At 42.6% G+C, this 20,051-nt stretch overlaps 1 protein-coding gene across 3 annotated transcripts in view; it reads right to left on the minus strand.

The window, feature by feature from the left end:
- The window catches only part of OSCP1 (organic solute carrier partner 1), a 34,524-nt gene that overhangs the window by 5,346 nt on the left and 9,127 nt on the right, over window positions 1-20,051 (minus strand). For all 3 annotated transcript variants that reach the window (XR_015698392.1, XM_087728226.1, XM_087728225.1), the window contains exons 2-7: window positions 5,327-5,481; window positions 2,053-2,220; window positions 1,104-1,184; window positions 644-747; window positions 169-297; window positions 11-80 (exon numbers count right to left, since the gene is read on the minus strand). Coding sequence is in view for 2 of the 3 variants with exons in the window: in XM_087728226.1 (XP_087584352.1) it covers window positions 11-80; window positions 169-297; window positions 644-747; window positions 1,104-1,184; window positions 2,053-2,220; window positions 5,327-5,481 (707 nt within the window). In the remaining variant the exon portion in view is untranslated. The remainder of the gene's footprint in view (window positions 1-10; window positions 81-168; window positions 298-643; window positions 748-1,103; window positions 1,185-2,052; window positions 2,221-5,326; window positions 5,482-20,051) is intronic.

Below are 20,051 nucleotides of genomic sequence, written 5' to 3' on the forward strand. Positions count from 1 at the left end.
AGACACTGACCTTAACACGAGATGCCAAGTTTTTGGTGGCCCCTGATACATCTGTCTCTACAGGCCGGCTGATGCTGTATCTAGAGATTAATTTAATTTAGGTACATAAGAGCCATAGAGGAAAGTTGCTGAAACTCCCAAACTGAAATGCTGCCAACCATGACTTACATGTTTGTTCCCAGTCTAATGACTCTGTCTCCATGAAGGTCAAAAGAGCCTTCCCGATACGGAAGAACATAATTTCCTCCACTGCTGAACTCGATCCTCTGAATTTCATCTTCTTTATTGTTATAAAGTCTGTAACATTGTAAAATGTAAATACCATTTCCTTTTTTCTTTAGATTTTTTTTTTTTAGATTTAAAGTTTATTTATATGCCGCCCTTTTCCCTGGGGGGACTCAGGGCGGCTTACAACTTAAAAGGGGGGGGGGGACAAACTTTTAACATATAAGACATTCTTGTACAATAGATAGGAAAGTTTGGGGACTAAAAAATTCACTCATCAACCCAACCTTGTAAAGACCTGTTATCCCCAAAAGACACCTTGTAGTATGAAGCTGGGGATCCACATCCATTTGGACTGGTGATCAGCACCTGATCCAGTGAAGGAAAGTTTAGGAAAAAGGCAAGTCAAAGGATTCACCTGATGAGTCCAGGGATCTCTGTCCCCCAAGGAACTGAACTTGAGGTTGGCAGCACAAAATGGCCATTGGAATTCTGCACTTTATCTTTTAAGAGAATGGAAACCTATAAAGAAATACCAAGACTTGTCAATAAAGCTGTTTCACTTGGAAATCACCTATGGTAAACATTTTAGCAATAGCAATAGAATAATATAGACATATATACCACTTCATAGTGCTTTTACAGCCTTCTCTAAGCAGTTTAAAGAGTCAGCATATTGCCCCCAACAATCTGGGTCCTCATTTTACCCACCTCGGAAGGATGGAAGGCTGAGTCAACCTTGAGCCGGTGAGATTTGAACTGCCGAATTGCAGCTAGCAGTCAGCTGAAGTAGCCTGCAGTTCTGTACTCTAACCATTGTGCCACCTCGGCTCTTTTTACCATTATCACCCCATAGAAGTAATGTGTAACATGCCAACCCTGATATGTATATCCTGGAAAAAGATGAGCAGCGTTTGGCGGATGAGCTGAAGTTCCCCAGCAGAGAGCAAGACGTAGGTCTAGGGAAAAGAATCAGAAGCGACATCTGATGAGTTCTCAGTTCTTCTTGCCCATTTTCAAGCCAAGTATTTCATATGGCCGCATATCTGTCACCAGATTATTATCATATTTATTTTGGTGATAGGTTGTAGGATCCCACTTTTAAGCCAAATCTCTCCGTTCCAATGATCAGATGAAAATCTAGATGCAGGTGCATCATGCTTATACGGTTTAGAATTAATTTCATAATTCAGTGGTGGGTTCCAGAGCGCGCACATGGATCATACTGTCCTCCGCAATGCTCCAGCTGTTCGCAGAGCGTCATGCAGGCACTGTACGTGCCATGCGCGGAAGCACTGATGACTTTAAAGGACAGGTAAGGAGCTCGGGCGGGCGGGTGGGCCCTCCGGGCAGGCTCCAGTACCCCTGTACCAGGGCGTACTGCCTGCAACCACCACTATCACAATCCATTTAAAAGATATGATGGACCTGTTTGATCTTTCACTGATGGTGTATCACTGAACCATCACTGTTCATTCTATGCCCTGGCTCTCATACAATATATTTAACTACAGTATAGTTAACTAAAATATAGTAATTTATTTCATTTTCTGAGACTTTTGGATGGGCATGAGAGACTAAAGCATAAACAAACTGTATCATATAGGTATGCATAATGGGCAAGGTTAAAACTGTAGATGGTTACTTAGGAATTTTAGGATGTAATGAATGCAGCTCATCTGCAGTTCACTTGTTCCTTCCATTAATTTTATTCCCAGAAAGCTAAATCTACTGTTGATAAAGCTATAATTCTTTCTATAATTTACTTTGCCTTTTATTCTTTTATACTTTTTTCTGTACAAAAGATAGAAGGTACAGCATTCATACATCAATGAACTTGCGCATGGTAACATCAATTTGGTTCAGAATTTTGGGTGATTCATAGACAAAATCCTTAATTGCATCCAGATGGTTGAAAGTGATGAGCAGAAGGTCCTTGGGTCGAGGGCAGAGGAGAACCTGGTACTTGAAAGCCATAGTCATTAGATCATAAAGCTACAGAAGAACCAAGAGATATCAGTTAATCATAGAGGCCAGATCAGCGTGGCAGCATTTATAAAGTTACTTATGTTTTGCTAGAACACAATAACTGACTTAGCATCTCATTTTAATACAGCTAGCAGGATTTTACTTGAAGAATATCAATGATCCTGGTTAGCTTTCAGTGCAATGTTTGTTAAAATGCAGGAAATACATTCATGCCCAGGACCTACCAACAATATATTGCACATTATTTACTTAAATGCATATGGTGATGGTTAGAATTAAAAATATTAAGATATACAGATAGTCCTTGACTTACAACAGTTCATTTAGTGACTATTCAAAATTACGACGACATTGAAAAAAGTGACATGACCATTTTACATATGAGCGTTGCAGCATTCCCATGCTCACATGATCAAAAGTTGGATACTTGGCAACTGGCATGAATTTATGACAGCTGCAGTGCAGTGGTGGGTTCTGTGTGGTATGGCCTGGTACGAGCCGTACTGGAATGGTGTTTTGTTGGGGCCACCCACCCGCGTTCCTTATCTCTTTTTGAGGGAAATGGGCCAACTGCAAATGTGAGCACAGCGTACTGCGCCTGCGCGACCTTGCTGAGAAGCTGGGGCATCACAGGGTGATGGCGTGTGCAGCGTGCATGCCCGAGGTGGACGTCCAGCCCTGTCGCAGCGTACTGGTTGCGACAGGATCTGGAACCCACCACTGCTGCAGTGTCCCAGGGTCCTGCGATCACCTTTTGAGACCTTCTGACAAGCAAAATCAATGGGGAAGCCAGATTCGCTTAACAACCATGTTACCACAAGTGGGATTCAACCGTCTCTCACCGGTTCTCCTGAACCATTAGTTAATTGCTTATGTAGTTTGGAGAACCGTATAAAAGTAAAGTGCAAGAGAGGGTTTTTTCCCCCTCCCCCTTCAGTTAATAACTCCACTTAACCGTTGCAGCTGGAATGCAGCCCATACACACTGAATCAGGTCAATTAACAACAGAAACTGAAAGGGTTAGGGCAAGGAAACCCATCAATCACCCATCTAAGGATGGGATTAACCCCTTCCCTTCAGGAAGGACAAGATTACAAACATTTTGATTATAAAGAGTATTAAGTAACACTTCTGTGATGAGCTGATACTCCCTGGAGTTTCCCAAGACCTTTTATAGCTGCTGCAGTGTTGGCTACTTCTTGTTTCTTCCTGGGGGAAAAGATACAGGAGGGGACAAGGATGCAGCTTGATCATACAGGGCGTGAATTTAGTGCATGTGTTGTCCAACCAGCTGTATTGCTTCTGCTGTGAAGCACCCAATTTAGAACATAGAGAACATAGAATAATAGTTAATGGCTTTAGTTAAGGGTTAATGGCTTTTGCCAGCACACCCAGGCTTTCAATTAGCTTGAGCAGCTGCTCTTAGTTTCCCTTTCAGCTGCTGCATTTGCTTTGGGTTGACTTTTTTAAAAAAGGGGAATGGCTGTTTTAAGTTTTCTGCATTGTTTTAGTGGTGCCAGCACTGTCCTTTTGGGGTGTACTTCCCTCACTCTTTTTGAAAGCCTCTAGTCATGGAGCACCCACAACTTCTGAAGACAAGCTATTCCATTCGTTGATTGATCTCACCCTTAGGAAATTTCTCCTTAGTCCTAGGTTGCTTCTCTCTTTGGTTAGTTTCCATCCATTGTTTCTTGATGTGCTTTCGGTGCTTTGGAAAATAGACTGACTCCCTCATTTTTGTAGGAGTCCCTCAAATTTCCTGACAGAACAATTAATCAATGGAACAATGTTCCTCCAGAAGTTGTAAATGCTTCAACACTGGAAGTTTTTAAGAAGAGATTGGACCATCATTTGTCTAAAGTGGTGTAGCAAGGTTTCCTGCCTAAGCAGAGGGTTGGACTAGAAGACCTCCAAGGTCCTTTCCAACTCTGTTATTCTATTCTATTCTATTCTAAATATTGGAACAGTGCTATTTTATTGTGCTTTTTTATTGTGAGTTGGACTAAGGAGAAATTTCCTAAAGGTGAGACCAATCAAGTTGTCATGCCCACTCAGTCACGCGACCCATTTCCCACAGAAAACACAGGGAGCCACAAAACCAGATTAGGTGTGGCTGGGTTTTTTTTCATGTGACTGGGTGGGAGTGATATTGAGTTGGCCACACCCACCCACTCACATGGCCACCAAGCCACGCCCACAGAGCTGATAGTAAAAAAATTGAATCCTACCACTTCATGTTACTAATTAAACAACTGCAGCGATTCACTTAATTGTAAAAAAAAATTGTAAGAAGGGCAAAATTCATTTAACAACTCTTGCTTTGCAATAGAAATTTGGGGCTCAATTGTAGTCGTAAGTCAAGGATTTCCTGTAATAAACAGTGAAAAAGAACAGTATGAAATTAATTGAAAGCCCTCAGCTGATAAAGCAAATGATTTGAAATATCTCAGCAGCAAACTTACTAGACATTATCACACCTTCATTCAGATATGTATCTAAACATAAATCTTAAATGTATATGTATACTTTATATAATATAAAGTAAATAGGTAAGTATTCACTTACCACATAGTTTCTTGAAAAAGATTATAAATAGTTCATTGAAGAATACACATGTAAATGCATTAATTCAGATGCTTTCCCTAGCAATGAAAATCTTGGTAGCTATTTTGCTCAAAAAAGAGTATTGAAGAAAAGTGATACGAATGGAAATCAGCAAATGAGAACTGAACATACAAATGAGTGAAGCTGAAGCTGAGCGTTCAGATTGCCATTTTGGAAGGCTGATGAGGACAAGCTATGGGATGGACAAGTCCAGGGAGGACGTGTTTCAAGGGCTAAGCTCACTTGTTGGTTAAGAAAGCAGAAAAAGACAGGTAGACATTTCATAAGACTACATGACACCATATTTTGTCCTTAGCTATAAAGTCAGTAGCATTGATGTGATTAAATACATGTACTGAAAATCAATATTTCAGATCATTTCTCCCCTTCCATGTGCATCTATGTTTCAAGTTGTGTGAACTTAACAATGGCTTTTTTTGATTTAAAAAAAAAGGGTTACCCAGATTCATAAGAAGACATCTAGAGAAAAAGAAAGGTTTGACCTTACCTTATCCATACTGGGGGCATTTAGTCTCATGATGGAGGCATGAACCAACCGCTCAAAAACTGCCCTTAGGGCTTTCCTGGAATAGAGTTCCTGTGGCTTAAACAGCTCATCCATAAAATTTTTATTGAAGATGCCCCCAATGATGTCATTCATCACTGAAAAGATAAAATAATAATAATTGTTAGAAATCAATTGTTTTAGTTTCCTCAGGAAAAAGCAGGTGTTTTGCAATTTAGAAGACTTGCTGGCAAGGCTGCTTTTTCACTTGAGCTTCCTTGCCCCCAGAATATCCCTCCTTTGAACAAGAGGCATGCAGAAGATTATTTCCTGATTTCTTGCTGGGGATTTCACTAGACTGATAGCAATGCAAGAATTGGAAAACATTTTCTTATATTTGGAAAGGAGATGGTCAAAACTGCTTCACCATTGTTCCTACAGCAGGTAATTCCTTCTTTCAACAAGGAATTGAAAGGAAATGTTTGCAAAATCCAAGAGGCATATTTTTTACCTTCAGCAGTTATAATTTGCAACATTAGTTTTTGCATTTCCATAGTGCTTCAGTTCTGCTTCTTGCAGTTGTGACAAAAACATTTTAAATATGATGTAATTTATTATGAAAAATTATTATATCTCAATTTTAAGATTCTGCAATTAGTTGGGCTAATCTCCTCAGTCATTAAAGATCCCTTTTTCTTATGAAAGTCACATTTTAGGCATAGTACCGTAGTTTAATTATCAATATTTGGATGCCCTACTTGCCAGGAGAAATATTCACAGTGGCATTCAGTAGTATTACTTAAACATATGTTTTTTTGTATCCTGTCCATCTCATAGTTTGAGGGAACTCTGGATGGAGTTGTTTTTCCTGCCCCATGAGATCCATAATCTGGATCTCCTGGCTTTGAAGAACTCTCTACTCCATGAATTACCAGGCGTTAATGACCTTCAACACTGAAGTTACTGACTTTCTAACTGTGATTGTGTATGGGAGGGTCAGATACCAAACAGGTTGGAAATTATCAGCACTGCATCATCAGGTCTAAAATCAGATTCAAATTTATTACAGAAGAGTTGGCGGTCCTTGAAGTTGATGAAGACACTGTTAAGTATTATCCAATATTGTCATTTTCCCTTTCCATGGTGGAGGGAGACAAAAATTGAATTTCTTCAGTTCTCCGCACAATTGTCAAATCAATTGTGACCCCACAACACACTTAACTAGACCTGTTGCAAATGTATTGGCTGCCTTTGCACAGCTTACTCTTAAACTGAGGTGTGGGGTTTTTTTAGAGATTCATATGAATATACTTTAACCTAGCTGACATGATTGAGTGAATTATGCAAAACCAGAAAATGGATTAAGGGCATTGTATTCACAACAATGCCTTTTCTATCTGCCATTTTTATTTTTTCCCTATATTCAGCCTAGCATCCAATTGATGTTGCTAATCATAGAATCTACAGAAACAGATATGCAGCACAATTCCCTCTGGACAAACTTTGAAACATAAAATATCTATACAAAAGCCTTCATCACTATTGTTTGTGTGTTGACGAGACTCCAAATTAGAAAACCTGTTAGCCATTCAGTACTGACCCAGTGGAAGAGCCTTTTGCATTGTGCTACCTCCACCACACAAGCCATATTCAGAGGGTAGGGGGTAGGTGCTTAATGCCTCATTTTTAACTGGACATTCCTGAATTGTTTCAGGACCTGTAGCAGAAGCTTGCTGCAATTTGCACTTGGAGTGCCCTGAGACTGAACCCCCCAAGAAAACGATTACAAGACAGGAAAGCTACGCAGCCACTGCATTGTACATTTACCATTTGGAGCAGTTCTTTTTATAAACCTGTTGCTCAAATCTATGCACATTAAGCATTTTTTTCTTAAATAAATGATTATCCCCTAATTTACCTGCAAGACCTGCAAGTACAGCATAGGTAAGCGGATCAAAGGTAGCACACAGGTAATAATTGTGGTTGTCACTAGTGCCCACTACAAATTGCAATGATGTCAAATACTACCATTATATACATGAGTTCCAAACATCTGATGCCATATCCCAGGCAGGCAGGCAGGCATTTCCATGATAATGCCACACATGTGCTGTTATTTACTCCCCACAGACACTCATTGTTACAGTCTGCTTTGCATCCCTATATGTTAAATTGATTACACAAACAAAAATTTTATGACAGTATGAACAAATGCAATAGTCATACTGAATGGTACTGAAAAGATCTTCAAACAATAAATTTTGGAATAGAGCAGATTTCCCCATCTTGGTGTCTTTTCAGATGCCTTAGAGTGGAAATTTCATCATCCCCAACCTTGCCCATGATCTCTGATGATGATGGAAAGTGAACCTATACATCTGGAGGGCACAAATTTGTGAAGATTAGATTAGAAGTAGCAAATTAAGGTAGTTATCTGCAAGAATGGTTGCCCTGGTTACTAAGCAGAGGTTCTACAGCAGAAGCAACTGATAGTAGTAGGGGAAACAAACTGGACCAAAATGGTTTGCATTCTGCATATGAACAATTAGACATTATTCATGCAATCCATAGGGTTTCATAGCATTTTAGAGTTGGAAGGCTCCCTTGAGGCCTTTACACAGGGCTACATTTGAAAACAACATGGAGGCTAAAACTGGTACATAATGCAGTGACTGCATCATGCCCGCATGCCAGACTTGCTACTGCACACTCACAGAATAAAAGGAGTTGGAAAAGAGTCTGGAGATCATGTAGTCTAGGGGTCAGCAAACTGCGGCTCTGGAGCCGCATGTGGCTCTTTCCTCCCTCTGCTGTGGCTCCGTCACCTGTTGGCGCCATAATTTTGAGAGGCGTTTCCGGTGGAGGGGGGGAAGAGAAGCACAGTGCGCCAGGAGAAGACTCTATGGCAAGGGGAGGGTTTTCCAGTTGCCTCTACAATTGATAGGACTTTCGGTTATGACAGGTAGAGTAAAAAGTACACTGCACTAGGAGGAGATTCTTTAGTGGGGGAACTGAACTTCTGGTCAGCTCCAGAATTGAACAGGGGGCTTCTGGTTAGGACCTTTGTGGCTCCCAGTGTTTTCTTTTCTGTGGGAAATGGGTCCAAATGGGTCTTTGAGTGTTTAGGTTTGCCAACCCTGATGTAGTCCAACTCTTGCAAGAGCCCATAACATCAACATGCCTGATCAATGACCATTCAGTCTGTGTAAATGCCTTTAGCAAAGGAGAGCCTACTGTTCTCTAAGGCAGTGTTTCTTAAACATTTACACACACAGAGAGAGACGCATTCCTTGTCACTACCAGTTACCAATTTTCATTTGATAGGATATTAATACTGATATTTTTCAACATAGGCTGGCAAATAAATTTGATTATGTGGACCCAAGAGGGGTACTAGAACCACATTTTAAGAAACACTGCTAATAGGAGTCTTGTTCCATTGTTGAACAGCTCTTACCAATACATTTTTTCTGATATCTATTCAAAATTGATTTCCTTGCTATTTAAACTTGTTTCTTGTACTGTTTTCTGAAATAGTTCTGAATAATTCTGCCCTGCCTTCTTACATGATAGCCTTTCAGATACTCGAAGACATATCCCAACCTCCAAACATTCCTTGCAACATTTTCCTTGCATTCTTACTATATTGATTGCATTCCCATGGACAAACTCTAGTTTATCAATGTCCTTCCTAAAACACAACATACAGGGATGGATACAATATTCTAGATGCAGTGTGGCCAATGCAAACAGCTTAAATTTATCTTGTTGATCGGAGTCATTCTTCAAGTTGTCACACCCTCCTGATTTCTGGTATTATCCTCTAAAACAGTGGTTCTCAACCTTCCTAATGCCGCAACCCTTTAATACAGTTCCTCATGTTCTGGTGACCCCCAACCATAAATTTTTTTTCATTGCTACTCTATAACTGCAGTACTTCTGCTACTGTTATGAATCGTAATGTAGATATTGATATTGGAAGACTGCTATCATATCACCCTTAAATCCTTCTTTTCATTCAACCAAACATACCCAGTTCCTGCAACTGTTCTTCATGTTTGAGCTTCCAGTCCCCTAATCCTCTTGGTTGCTCTTCTTTGCACTATTTCTAGACTAGTCTCCACATCTTTTTTATAGAGGCAGCCAACATCTTGTCTGCTCCTAAATTTTGGGTCTGAAAAGAATCTCGTCCTGGAGGCTGGACAACCTCGGCTGCTATATACACACATACACAGAGACCAGAGGTGGGTTCCTACCAGTTTGCACCTATTTGGTAGAGCCGGTTTGTCAAATCTATCGAACCGGTTAGAAGAGGTTCCACCAGTGGACCCGGAAAGCAGGCCACACCTACAGAAGAGGTTCCAAAATTTTTTGAAACCCACCACTGACAGAGACACACAGTGGCTTTATTCCCACAGCCTCCTTAACTAAGTTGCCTGCAGCTGCATTCACAAACTTGCTTATCCTGCCTGGATGGATCTTCAACCTGGTTTGGGGTTGTTTGCAGGAATGCTCTTAACCTTGGTGGTGGTGGTAAGCTTAACCTTAATTTATTAGGCAAACATCATACATTGTTTATTTTTAATTTTTTTAAAAAAAAATATTTTCTCTTTCAAGTTCATTCACAAATATACACTCTTATAATTACCATTAATTATATCATCATCATTAAGCATTTATCGTTATTTTCTTACAAATATATAGAACACAGTTTGGGTTACTTTCTTGCCACCCCATTTTATTTTGCAACAACCTTGCTCCTTCTATCTTCTCTACCTCCCTTCTCTGCCTTCTTCTTCTTCCTCCCTTCTTCTTCCCCTCTTTCCTCCCCTCCTCCTCCTTCTTACCCTCTCTCCTACTCTTACTTCCCCTCCTTTGCTTCCCCTGTTTTACCCTTTCTTCCTTTCCCTCCTCTCTCCCTTCTTCTTCCCCTCCTCCTCTCATCTCCTCCCTCTTACCCTCTCTCCTACTCTTGATTCCCCTTCTTTGCTTCCTCTGCTTTACCCTTTCTTCCTTTTCCTCCTCATCTTTCCTCCTTTTCGTTGTTGCCCTTGCTTATTTACTTTCTCTGATGGCTTCTCGGGGTGGCATTTCAGGAAACCCAACTTTATATTTTCATACATATCATTTTCTCTGTTACATTTTATTTTTAATAGTAATTCTACTTGTATCATTTTTTAAATTGTTTATTTGCATTGCATTTTATTTTTGCTCTTTTCCTTTGTGCATGGTTTATGGTACTTTTAGCAAGCAGGTTTTCATTGTGTGAATGGTGCCAATTTGGGCTCCTGAGCTTGGCTCTTGATGACAGGTCTGGTTGTGGATTTAGATATAGTTAAAAGTACCTGGCAGCAGCATGGAAAACATAGCCATGTGCACGCCCTGCATAATTACAGCCCGGAGCAGGACCTAAGCCCCTTCCTCCCTTGCAGGAACACTTTCCCACCATTACAAAGTCTCCAAGGCTAATTGTACGGGGTGTGCACGCACACCTATGTTTTTTATGGCGTGGAGCCATGGTGATGCGCTGCACGCCCATTCTAGAGCCCATCCACAGGGATTTCAAGGAACGCGAGGTGAAGTCTAAACTTTAGAGTTGCGCTGGTCTCAGCAACCCCTGTGAAACGGTCGTTCGACCCCAAAAGGGGTCGCGAGCCACAGGTTGAGAACCGCTGCTCTAAGACAATGTTTCTCAACCTGGGCAACTTGAAGAGGATGGACTTCAATTCCCAGAATCCCTCAGCCAGCAATACTAAATTCTATTCTATTCTAAGTTCTCAGTGTACGTACAAACAATAAGTGATAAATCATGATCATAATAATCATAAAATATATTCATTATAAATCATATAACACTTAGTGATAATCATAGGATACTAAATAAGCAATCAACACAAATCATACTAGGATGCTAAATAAAACAATATATTTAAGATAAAAGCAACAAAGTTATAGTCGTAATGAAATAGATAACAGGAAAGATGAGAACAAAAATAGTAATACAGTCCTACTAGGTAGTTTGGCAGTATTGTGGGGATTAGTTGTTTAACAGAGAGATGGCATGGTGGGGAGAAACTCCTTGTGTCTGTTGTTTTGGTGTGCAATGCCCTATAATGTTGTCTTGAGCGAAGACATTGAAACAGTTTATGTCCAGGATGTGAGGGATCTGTAGATATTTTCACAACACTCTTTCTGGCTAAGAGGTTTTACTAGTTCCTCATCTGTTCTATTTCTTCATCATTGAACAACATGATGCAGACTTACTTAAAATGCACTGAAGCATACCTCTTGACAGAACAATACCTTTCTCTAGTTATTCCGAGCCCAACTCAAAATGCTGGTTATTATTTATAAAGACATTTATAGTATATTTACAAGTTACATCAAATACTACTTTTTGCTACATTATTCTGATTCTCATGTTGGGTAATTACAAGGGGCCTCTTCAAGGTTACATCATCTTGGAAGAAAGGGGTAATTAGACAAGCAGGCAGCCTTTCTTTGTGGCCAATCCTCATTTGGTATTTATTTCCAGTACTGACATTGTACAATACTGTGAAAACAATTTTTCCCTGTAGACCTTTGAAGCTTAATAGCAACTGGGTTTGTTATTGTTTCTTCCTTTATATATTTTATGTTTTGGGAGGAATAAAATGTGATAAGCATGGTTATGATTTCAGTAAACAGGCTTTTTTAGTTTTGTACTTTGACTCTCAAATTTGCTGATATCAATTAAATGTTTCAAAGAAGTAACTGCCAACCTTATTATAATGAAAGTGTAAGATGACAGAGGGCTCTATAAGATGTCTTCTTCTGACTGGGTTTGCTTCAATATCACTCCATATTGATTTAAAATCCATATATTTATTTATATGGTGGGAAAAGAGTAATGTTTAAAGATATGAACATGATTCTGAATTATGTACCAAAAATGCAGAATCAATCAATGTTTTTAAAACTATGGAACTACAGAATGAGGCATCTAAAATATACTTTCTTCTATAATGGAAAGACAATGCCATTCTAGATTGATAGATTCTAGATTAACTGTTTACAAATTGTTTCCCTTTCAATGCAATGGAAAGACTAATCAATGTGCTCTACATGGGGCTGCCCTTGAAGAGCATATGGCGGCTTCAGCTAGTCCAGAATGCGGCCGCGCGAGTGATTGTGGGTGCGCCTCGGTTCGCCCACATAACACCTATCCTCCGCGAGCTGCGCTGGCTACCTGTTGATCTCCGGGTGCGCTTCAAGGTGCTACTTACCACTCACAAAGCCCTTCATGGTAGTGGATCTGCGTACTTGAGAGACCGCCTCCTGCCAATTACCTCCTTGCGACCGATTAGATCGCATAGATTGGGCCTCCTCCGAATTCCATCTGCCAGTCAGTGTCGACTGGCAACTACACGGAGGAGAGCCTTTTCAGTTGCAGCTCCGACCCTTTGGAACGATCTCCCCGTGGAGATTCGTATCCTCACCACCGTCCAGGCCTTCCGCACAGCCCTTAAGACCTGGCTAGCTCGTCAGGCCTGGGGATAAGATCACAACCTGCCCCCTCCCGAATATTGAATGAATGTTGTGTACTATTTTATTCTTATGTATTGTTTTATGTTTATTGTTTCGTATTTCCCCCTCCCTTATTTTATGTAAGCCGCCCTGAGTCCCCTCAGGGAAAAGGGCGGCCTATAAGTATTAATAAAATACTAAATACTAAAAATACTAATCAATAGTACTCTGTGTGCCAAATGCTGTGTTTAAAATGGGTTTTCTTTTCAATGTATTTTTTATGTTTTTCTATATATTTTTCTTTATTTTTAAATTAAAGCAAATAAATACAGTGAGGCAAAAAAGTATTTAGTCAGCCACCAATTGTGCAAGTTCTCCCACTTAAAAAGATGAGAGGGGCCTGTAATTGACATCAAAAGTAGACCTCAACTATGAGAGACAAAATGAGAAAAAGAACGTTGGTCTTACCTGAACATGTCTTTTAAGAGGAAGGGAGGGAGTGGCCACCTGTGGGTATTCTCAAAGCCTGATTGGTCCAAAGACTGAGAGCAAAGACTTAAATACTGGTGCCTTCCAATCCTGGCCCAGTTTCCTCGAAGACGAACGGTAGAACTGAAATAACAAACACAACAACAACAACAAAAACCTGGAACCACACACACCCCGGCCCCAACAGAACAACACTCAGGGTGTGTCGTGACCACTCCCTCCCTTCCTCTTAAAAGACACATTCAGGCAAGACCAATGTTCTTTTTCCAGAGGAAGGGAGGGAGTGGTCACCTGTGGGACATACCCAAGCTATAGTCCCAGGGAGGGAGAACAAGAAAACCACTAGGACCCAAGGGGAGCATCAGCCGCTTCCCTCTGCAAGACCCTCCAACCAAACGATGTGTCCGCAGATGCGAAGGCATCCAGACAATTATGTCAGATGAAAGGCGTGGGAGAAGCCCAAGTGGCCGCACGACAAATATCCTCAAACGGGGCCCTCGTGGCTCACGCCGCCGTAGTCGCGGCACTCCTGGTAGAATGGGCCGTGATGCCCGACGGGGCCGGATGACCAGCCGCCCCGTAGGCCGCCGTAATGGCCTGATGAAGCCACCGGCCAATGGTGACCGAGGACACCCTACAACCTAGCATCCCCGGCTGGAATGAAACAAACAAGGCCTCCTTGTGGATCCCTTCAGTCCGCTGGAGGTAAATCCGCAAATGTCCAACCGATGCCAAAGTTCCTTCCTATCATTGGACGGGCCTGGACAAAAGTCGGGCAGGACGACCTCCTGAGCCCTATGAAAGGGAGTATTCACCTTCGGGATGAAGGTAGGATCAAGGCGAAGCACCACCCTGCCCTGATGAAAATGGCAAAGGTCGTCCCTGGAAGACAGGGCGCCCAGTTCTGAAATACATTGGGCGGAGGTAACCGCCACCAGGAAAGCCACTTTCAGTGACAAGATGTTGGAATCCATTCCGGGTGTTTGTGTGCAGGGCAGTTTCTGCTGTCTGAAACACACATACACAGGGATGCAAAAACATCGCACCAGAAACATCTTTCCGGCCTAACGGTCAGGACTCACTATGCAGCCTCATGTAACAAGAACTATGTGAGCCAGTTACTCCCACACCTGCCCCTTCTCCCCCCTATGCTGTGTTGTAACTTTCTATTCCCCCTTTCCCCCTCCCAATGCCATGCAGCTTGTAACTTTCTATTCCCCCTTTGCCATGGTGTGATTTTCTATTGGTTTATTGGTAGAATGCTGTGATTTTTCATTAGTTTACTTGTACCATGTGTGATTATATATGCCTTTTGATACGCTCCTTTTTGATGACGATGTAACTAACGTTTCTAATAAAAGAGTCCTTCGAAGTTCTTTCGAAGCTTAGCTCATCCCAAGGAATTCTGTCTGGTGTTTTCCTTTTGATTAGGCAAGGACACATGAGCAGCCCTCCAGTGTGGCAACAATGCCGCAACTGGTGACCCCGACGTGATCTCGCTGGCCGAGCTCGTCGCCTCATCCGTCTCACTTGGCACCCCCGTGCTTACCGGCAAAGGAACGCCCCTTGCATACCAGGACTGGCCGTCACAGACGGAGCATCCTCCCAGAATCATGAGTTATGGGGGCAGAATTCTCTAAGCCCTAGGTTGCACATCTTTTTGAACTTAGAGAATTGACCAAGTCCTCAATATTAATCTTAAAAAACAATGGGGACGTTCTCCCCATCCCTTCGAAAAAAGATCTTACTAACCTTCTCAGGTATATTTATCAAAATTGTCCCACATATCCTGAGAAGGGCTCAATTCGAACAGCCATTTGGGTAAAATTAGGAAAGTATTTCCATGACCCTCCAAGGGCACCACCGAAAATACTTTCACTTGGTGGATCGTCATGGAATGTTTAAAAGTTCATGAAAAAGCCATGATGGGGGGACCACCACCCCCGCCATATTTGGAAACCTCTTCACTAAATTCACCCTCTGAATCCAAGGCTTCCTCCTCCCTTGTGTGCATGCCTCTGTCACCCTCAGCCCCTGAAGCTCCTCAGCATTCAGAAACACCACTGGCTTCTTCTGTGACACCCTTTCGTGAGGGTGCCATAGCTGCAGCTGTAAGGGAAGGTTTTCAACAAGGGGACATCTCTTTAGAGGACGCTTCTGCCTGTTTTCCAATTGAAATGATTCCGGACCCAAATAATCCGGGCCAAAATATTCCAAATTATGTCCCCATCCCTTACAAGGTTATCAGGGACCTTAAGTCTGCTGTCTCCTCATATGGGATCACCTCTCCGTATGCACAAGGGTTGTTTGAAACCACAGCTAATACTTACACTATGACTTTAGAAGACTGGAAACTGTTGTGTGGTATGCTGATGACCCCTTCCCAATATTCTATTTGGTGGTCTCAATATGCTCATGAAATTCAAAAAGCCATTCACAGGGGTTTACCTGCTCTTGTGACCCGATGCCCATTTGTATGGCACAGGTGCCTTTCTCACACCTCAACAGCAGGTTACCTCTCCGGCGGCTGCTTTTACCATAATTTCTCAAGCAGCCGTGGCAGCCCTGAAAAAGGTGGATGAGGTGTCATCCACCCCCCTAAAATCTTTTTCTAAAATTATACAGGGCCCAAATCAGGCATACTCTGACTTTGTTGATGACCTGCAAAAGGCGTTGACACATCAAATTGAAAATGTTGATGCTCAAAATGAATTGCTCATGAAATTGGCTTATGAACATGCTAATTCGGATTGTCAAAAGGTTTTGCACCCTCTTGTGAGCAAACCTGATGCCACCATTGCCGACTACCTGAAGGCTTGTCGGGTGGTTGGCACTAACACCTATAACATGGAAATCTTGGCCATGGCCATTTAGGGAGCTTCCTGAAATAATCCAAAATCAGGCAACTGTTTTAATTGTGGGAAGCCTGGCCATTTTCGCTCTCAGTGCCGTGCACCTGGGGGTGGGGCCGCTGCCGCAGGCTCTTGCCCACCGAAGCCAAAAACTGTCTGTCCTCATTGCAAAAGGGGACTTCATTGGGCAAATCAAGGTCACACAAACCCCATGCCTAAACCTGACTCACAGTCGGGAAACTAATCCTGGGGCATTCAGCCAGCCCCACACAAAAGGCTGATTCTTATTTTCCTTCTTATTTCAATCTCTTGGCAAATGAATCTATAGATGCCCCAATGCCTGGCTCTTCTTATTTTCTTCCGGTGATCCCGGCTACCTCTCTTCCATTACCCCCTACGATGCCTCTCTTGGTCTTTCCTCATCGTGATTTCATGTCTCAAGGAGTTCTTGCTACTCCCTTTCTTACTGACTCTTCTGATTTCTCTTCTGTTGCTTTGATTTTTATTCCTAATGTCCCAATGCATGTTCCCGAGGGATCCCTGGTGGCCACGGCCATTCCGGTACCCCTCGAGACAGACCCAAATGATTACCATGACAGCCATGAAGCCATGGCTATAGAAAAAACAATGAAACATGCCCGCCCCTCAGCTAAATTTCAAATTAAGGGCCACTCCTTTCTTGGTATTTTAGATACCGGAGCAGACGTTTCGGTCATCCGTGAGGAGGAGTGGCCACCTGATTGGCCTACTGAAGCGTCTCCCGCAGTCCGCGGTGTAGGCGGTGTCCAAACGGCAAAAATCAGTAAGCATTGGCTATCAGTTGTTTCTACTGATTCTTCTGTAGTAGCCCATATCAAACCTGTCATTTTGCCCCTTCATATTAATTTGTGGGGCCGTGATCTTATGCATCAATTTAATGCCAAACTAATCTTGCAGTAACTGCTCTCTATTTTGTTTGTCATGTCTTCTTCTGCCTTGCTTTCTGATCCTTTGCGACTAACTTTAAAAACTGAAACCCCTGTCTGGGTCGAACAGTGGCCATTAACTCAGGAAAAGCTCAAGGCTTTAACAGAACTAGTGCAGGAACAATTACAAAAAGGACACATTGAGCCATCCCTGAGCCCGTATAACACCCCAGTGTTTGTTATAAAAAAGAAATCTGGTAAATGGCGTTTTTTGCATGATTTGCGGGCTGTTAATAAAATTCTCCAACCCATGGGAGCGCTGCAGTGCAGCCTCCCCAATCCAAATTTGATTCCCCAAGAATGCGATCTCATGATCATTGATTTAAAAGATGCCTTTTTTTCTATACCACTCCATGAAAATGATCGCAAACTGTTTGCATTTACTGTTCCGGAATTTAACAATTCCAAACCTGCTTCTCGCTTTCAATGGACAGTCCTGCCTCAGGGAATGCTCAATAGCCCCACCATGTGTCAATATTTTGTAGATAAAACTTTGCAGCCGTATCGGACGGCACACCCTCACTTTTTAATTTACCACTATATGGATGATATCTTAGTAGCGGCATGTGGGCCCCCAGGTATGGTTTTAGCAACATTACCTTTTCTGACTAACCTTCTCCATAAAAATGGCCTGTACATAGCTCCAGAAAAGATTCAAACAGCACAACCTTTTTCGTACCTGGGTCATAAGCTTTTGGCTTCTCATGCTGCACCTGCAATGCCAAAATTGGACTTGCCACACACTCCCACATTAGTACAGTTACAGCAATATTTGGGCTCCATTAACTGACAAATAAATAAATAAATAAACTGGGCACGCCCATATATGGGGCTCACAACCCCTCAACTGGCTCCTTTGTTTTCTGCATTAACAATGGGCAAAAACCCTGCAGATGTTATTAAATTAGATGAAACACATCAGCAAGTTTTAAAAGAGGTAAATGAGGCCCTTGCTCAAATTTGGGTGGATCGTCTTCAGGACAACACCCCCTTAGCTTTCATTATATGTAACATGCTTGGGCTCCCAACAGGAGCCGTGGTGCAAAAAACTTCAAAATTATTAATTATTGAATGGGTACACTTGTCTCACACCCCAAAATCCACTATTTCTCAGAAACCTACCCTTTTTGCAGCTCTAATTACAAAAGCCCATGTCAGAACAAAGTTGTTGGCCGGAATTGAACCTTCCACGATTTTTGTCCCTTGTTCTTTATCAACTTGGGAGACTTTACTTGCTAACTCGGAAAACCTTCAATTCTCACTTGCTGACTGGCCAGGTGAGATTTCTTGCCATGCACCTCCCGACCCTAGATTGGCTCTTTTGAAAACTGTTCCCTTGCAATGGCACACTCCATATTCCCCTCTCCCGCTTCCTCATGCCATGACTATTTTTGCTGACGGAAGCAAGACATATGGTGCTTGTGCCTGGCAGCAGAATGGTCGGTGGTGCACAAAAATTACCCCCCCCCCCCGGCAGACTTCCGCTCAGCGTGCGGAGCTTGCTGCCTCTATTTTGGCTTTTTCTACTTTTCCAAATAAACCCTTTAACTTGATTTTGGATAGCCTCTTTGTAACTCAGATTGTGAAATCAATCTATGAGGCCTATCTTTCTCCCTCATTGGAACCACAATTACTCTCGCTCTTTTTATCTTTGCAAAAGTTAATTTCTGCCCGCACCCATTTTTTCCATGTCTCCCATAACCGAAGCCATCAGCCCTTCCCTGGGCCTCTCCAGGAAGGCAACGATGTGGCTGACGCTGCAGCAGCGGCTGCTGCCAACTCCTCTTCTCTTTTAACCTTGACAGCTCCCACTCCATGGGAGAGTCATTCCTATTTTCATCAAAACAAGAAAGCGCTCATGAAACAATTTGGCATTACTGCAAATGAGGCCTCTGCCATTGTTCAACAATGCCCCACCTGTAGCCGGCAAGCGCATTCCCTCCCTATGGGAGTTAATCCCAGAGGGACAGAATGTTGCCAAATTTGGCAAATGGATGTGACTCAATATCCATCCTTTGCTCCTTGGAAGTATCTACATGTAATTATAGATACATTCTCTGGCTTCTTGTTTGCTACCCCACAAAGGGGCGAAGCCACAAAACATGTTATCAACCACTGCATTCGAACCTTTGCATCGCTGGGACGCCCAAAAGAGATAAAAACAGACAATGGGCCTGCTTATACCAGTGCAGCCTTTGCTGCTTTTTGTAACCAATGGGACATTGTGCATAAATTCGGCATTCTATATAACAGCCAAGGACAGGCTATGGTTGAGCGCGCTAATCAGACTCTTAAGCATTCCCTTGATCGCTACATTGAAACAAAGGGGAAAGCGCCCCCTAGCCTCCCAGCTTTGCAAAACATTCTTAATCTTTGTCTCTATACATTAAACTTTTTAAATCTCACCGGTCAGCCGCCTTCCTCAGCAGCAACTCGTCATTTCGCAGCTCCACCTTCTGCTGACACCCCCCGTCCACCTGTCTACTATCGCTGCTTGCCTGACCTGACGTAGCGAGGACCTGCTGACCTGATTACCTGGGGAAGGGGCTACGCTGCAATCCAACTAAAAGACAAGGTTCTTTGGATTCCAGGACGGCACGTAAGATCATATTTGCCCAAACCACCGACACAACCACCTACACAAACACAGAAGCCGCCTGACCATGACCAACCAGCAGGAACCACAGCTTGAGGCTGTCTCTGTCTCTGACCTGGAGAACAGGGCAGAGCACCCTCCACCCTACACTCCCCCGACTGGCTGCCCCGTGTTTCGCCGCAGGTCACTCTACTTTCGAACATGGTGGGAGGAAGTTTCCAAGCCCGTGGACTGCAGAGCGTTTTCATATCACATGGTTATCTTTGCTTTATTGATGGTCATTTTGTTTTTGCTTATCTGGGTTGGGGAATGTCAGGCAG

This window comes from Thamnophis sirtalis, unplaced genomic scaffold (genome assembly GCF_051295495.1).
Source record: "Thamnophis sirtalis isolate CommonGarterSnake01/CBP01778 unplaced genomic scaffold, rThaSir2_p1.2 scaffold_13, whole genome shotgun sequence".
In the NCBI taxonomy this organism is placed as follows: domain Eukaryota; kingdom Metazoa; phylum Chordata; class Lepidosauria; order Squamata; family Natricidae; genus Thamnophis; species Thamnophis sirtalis.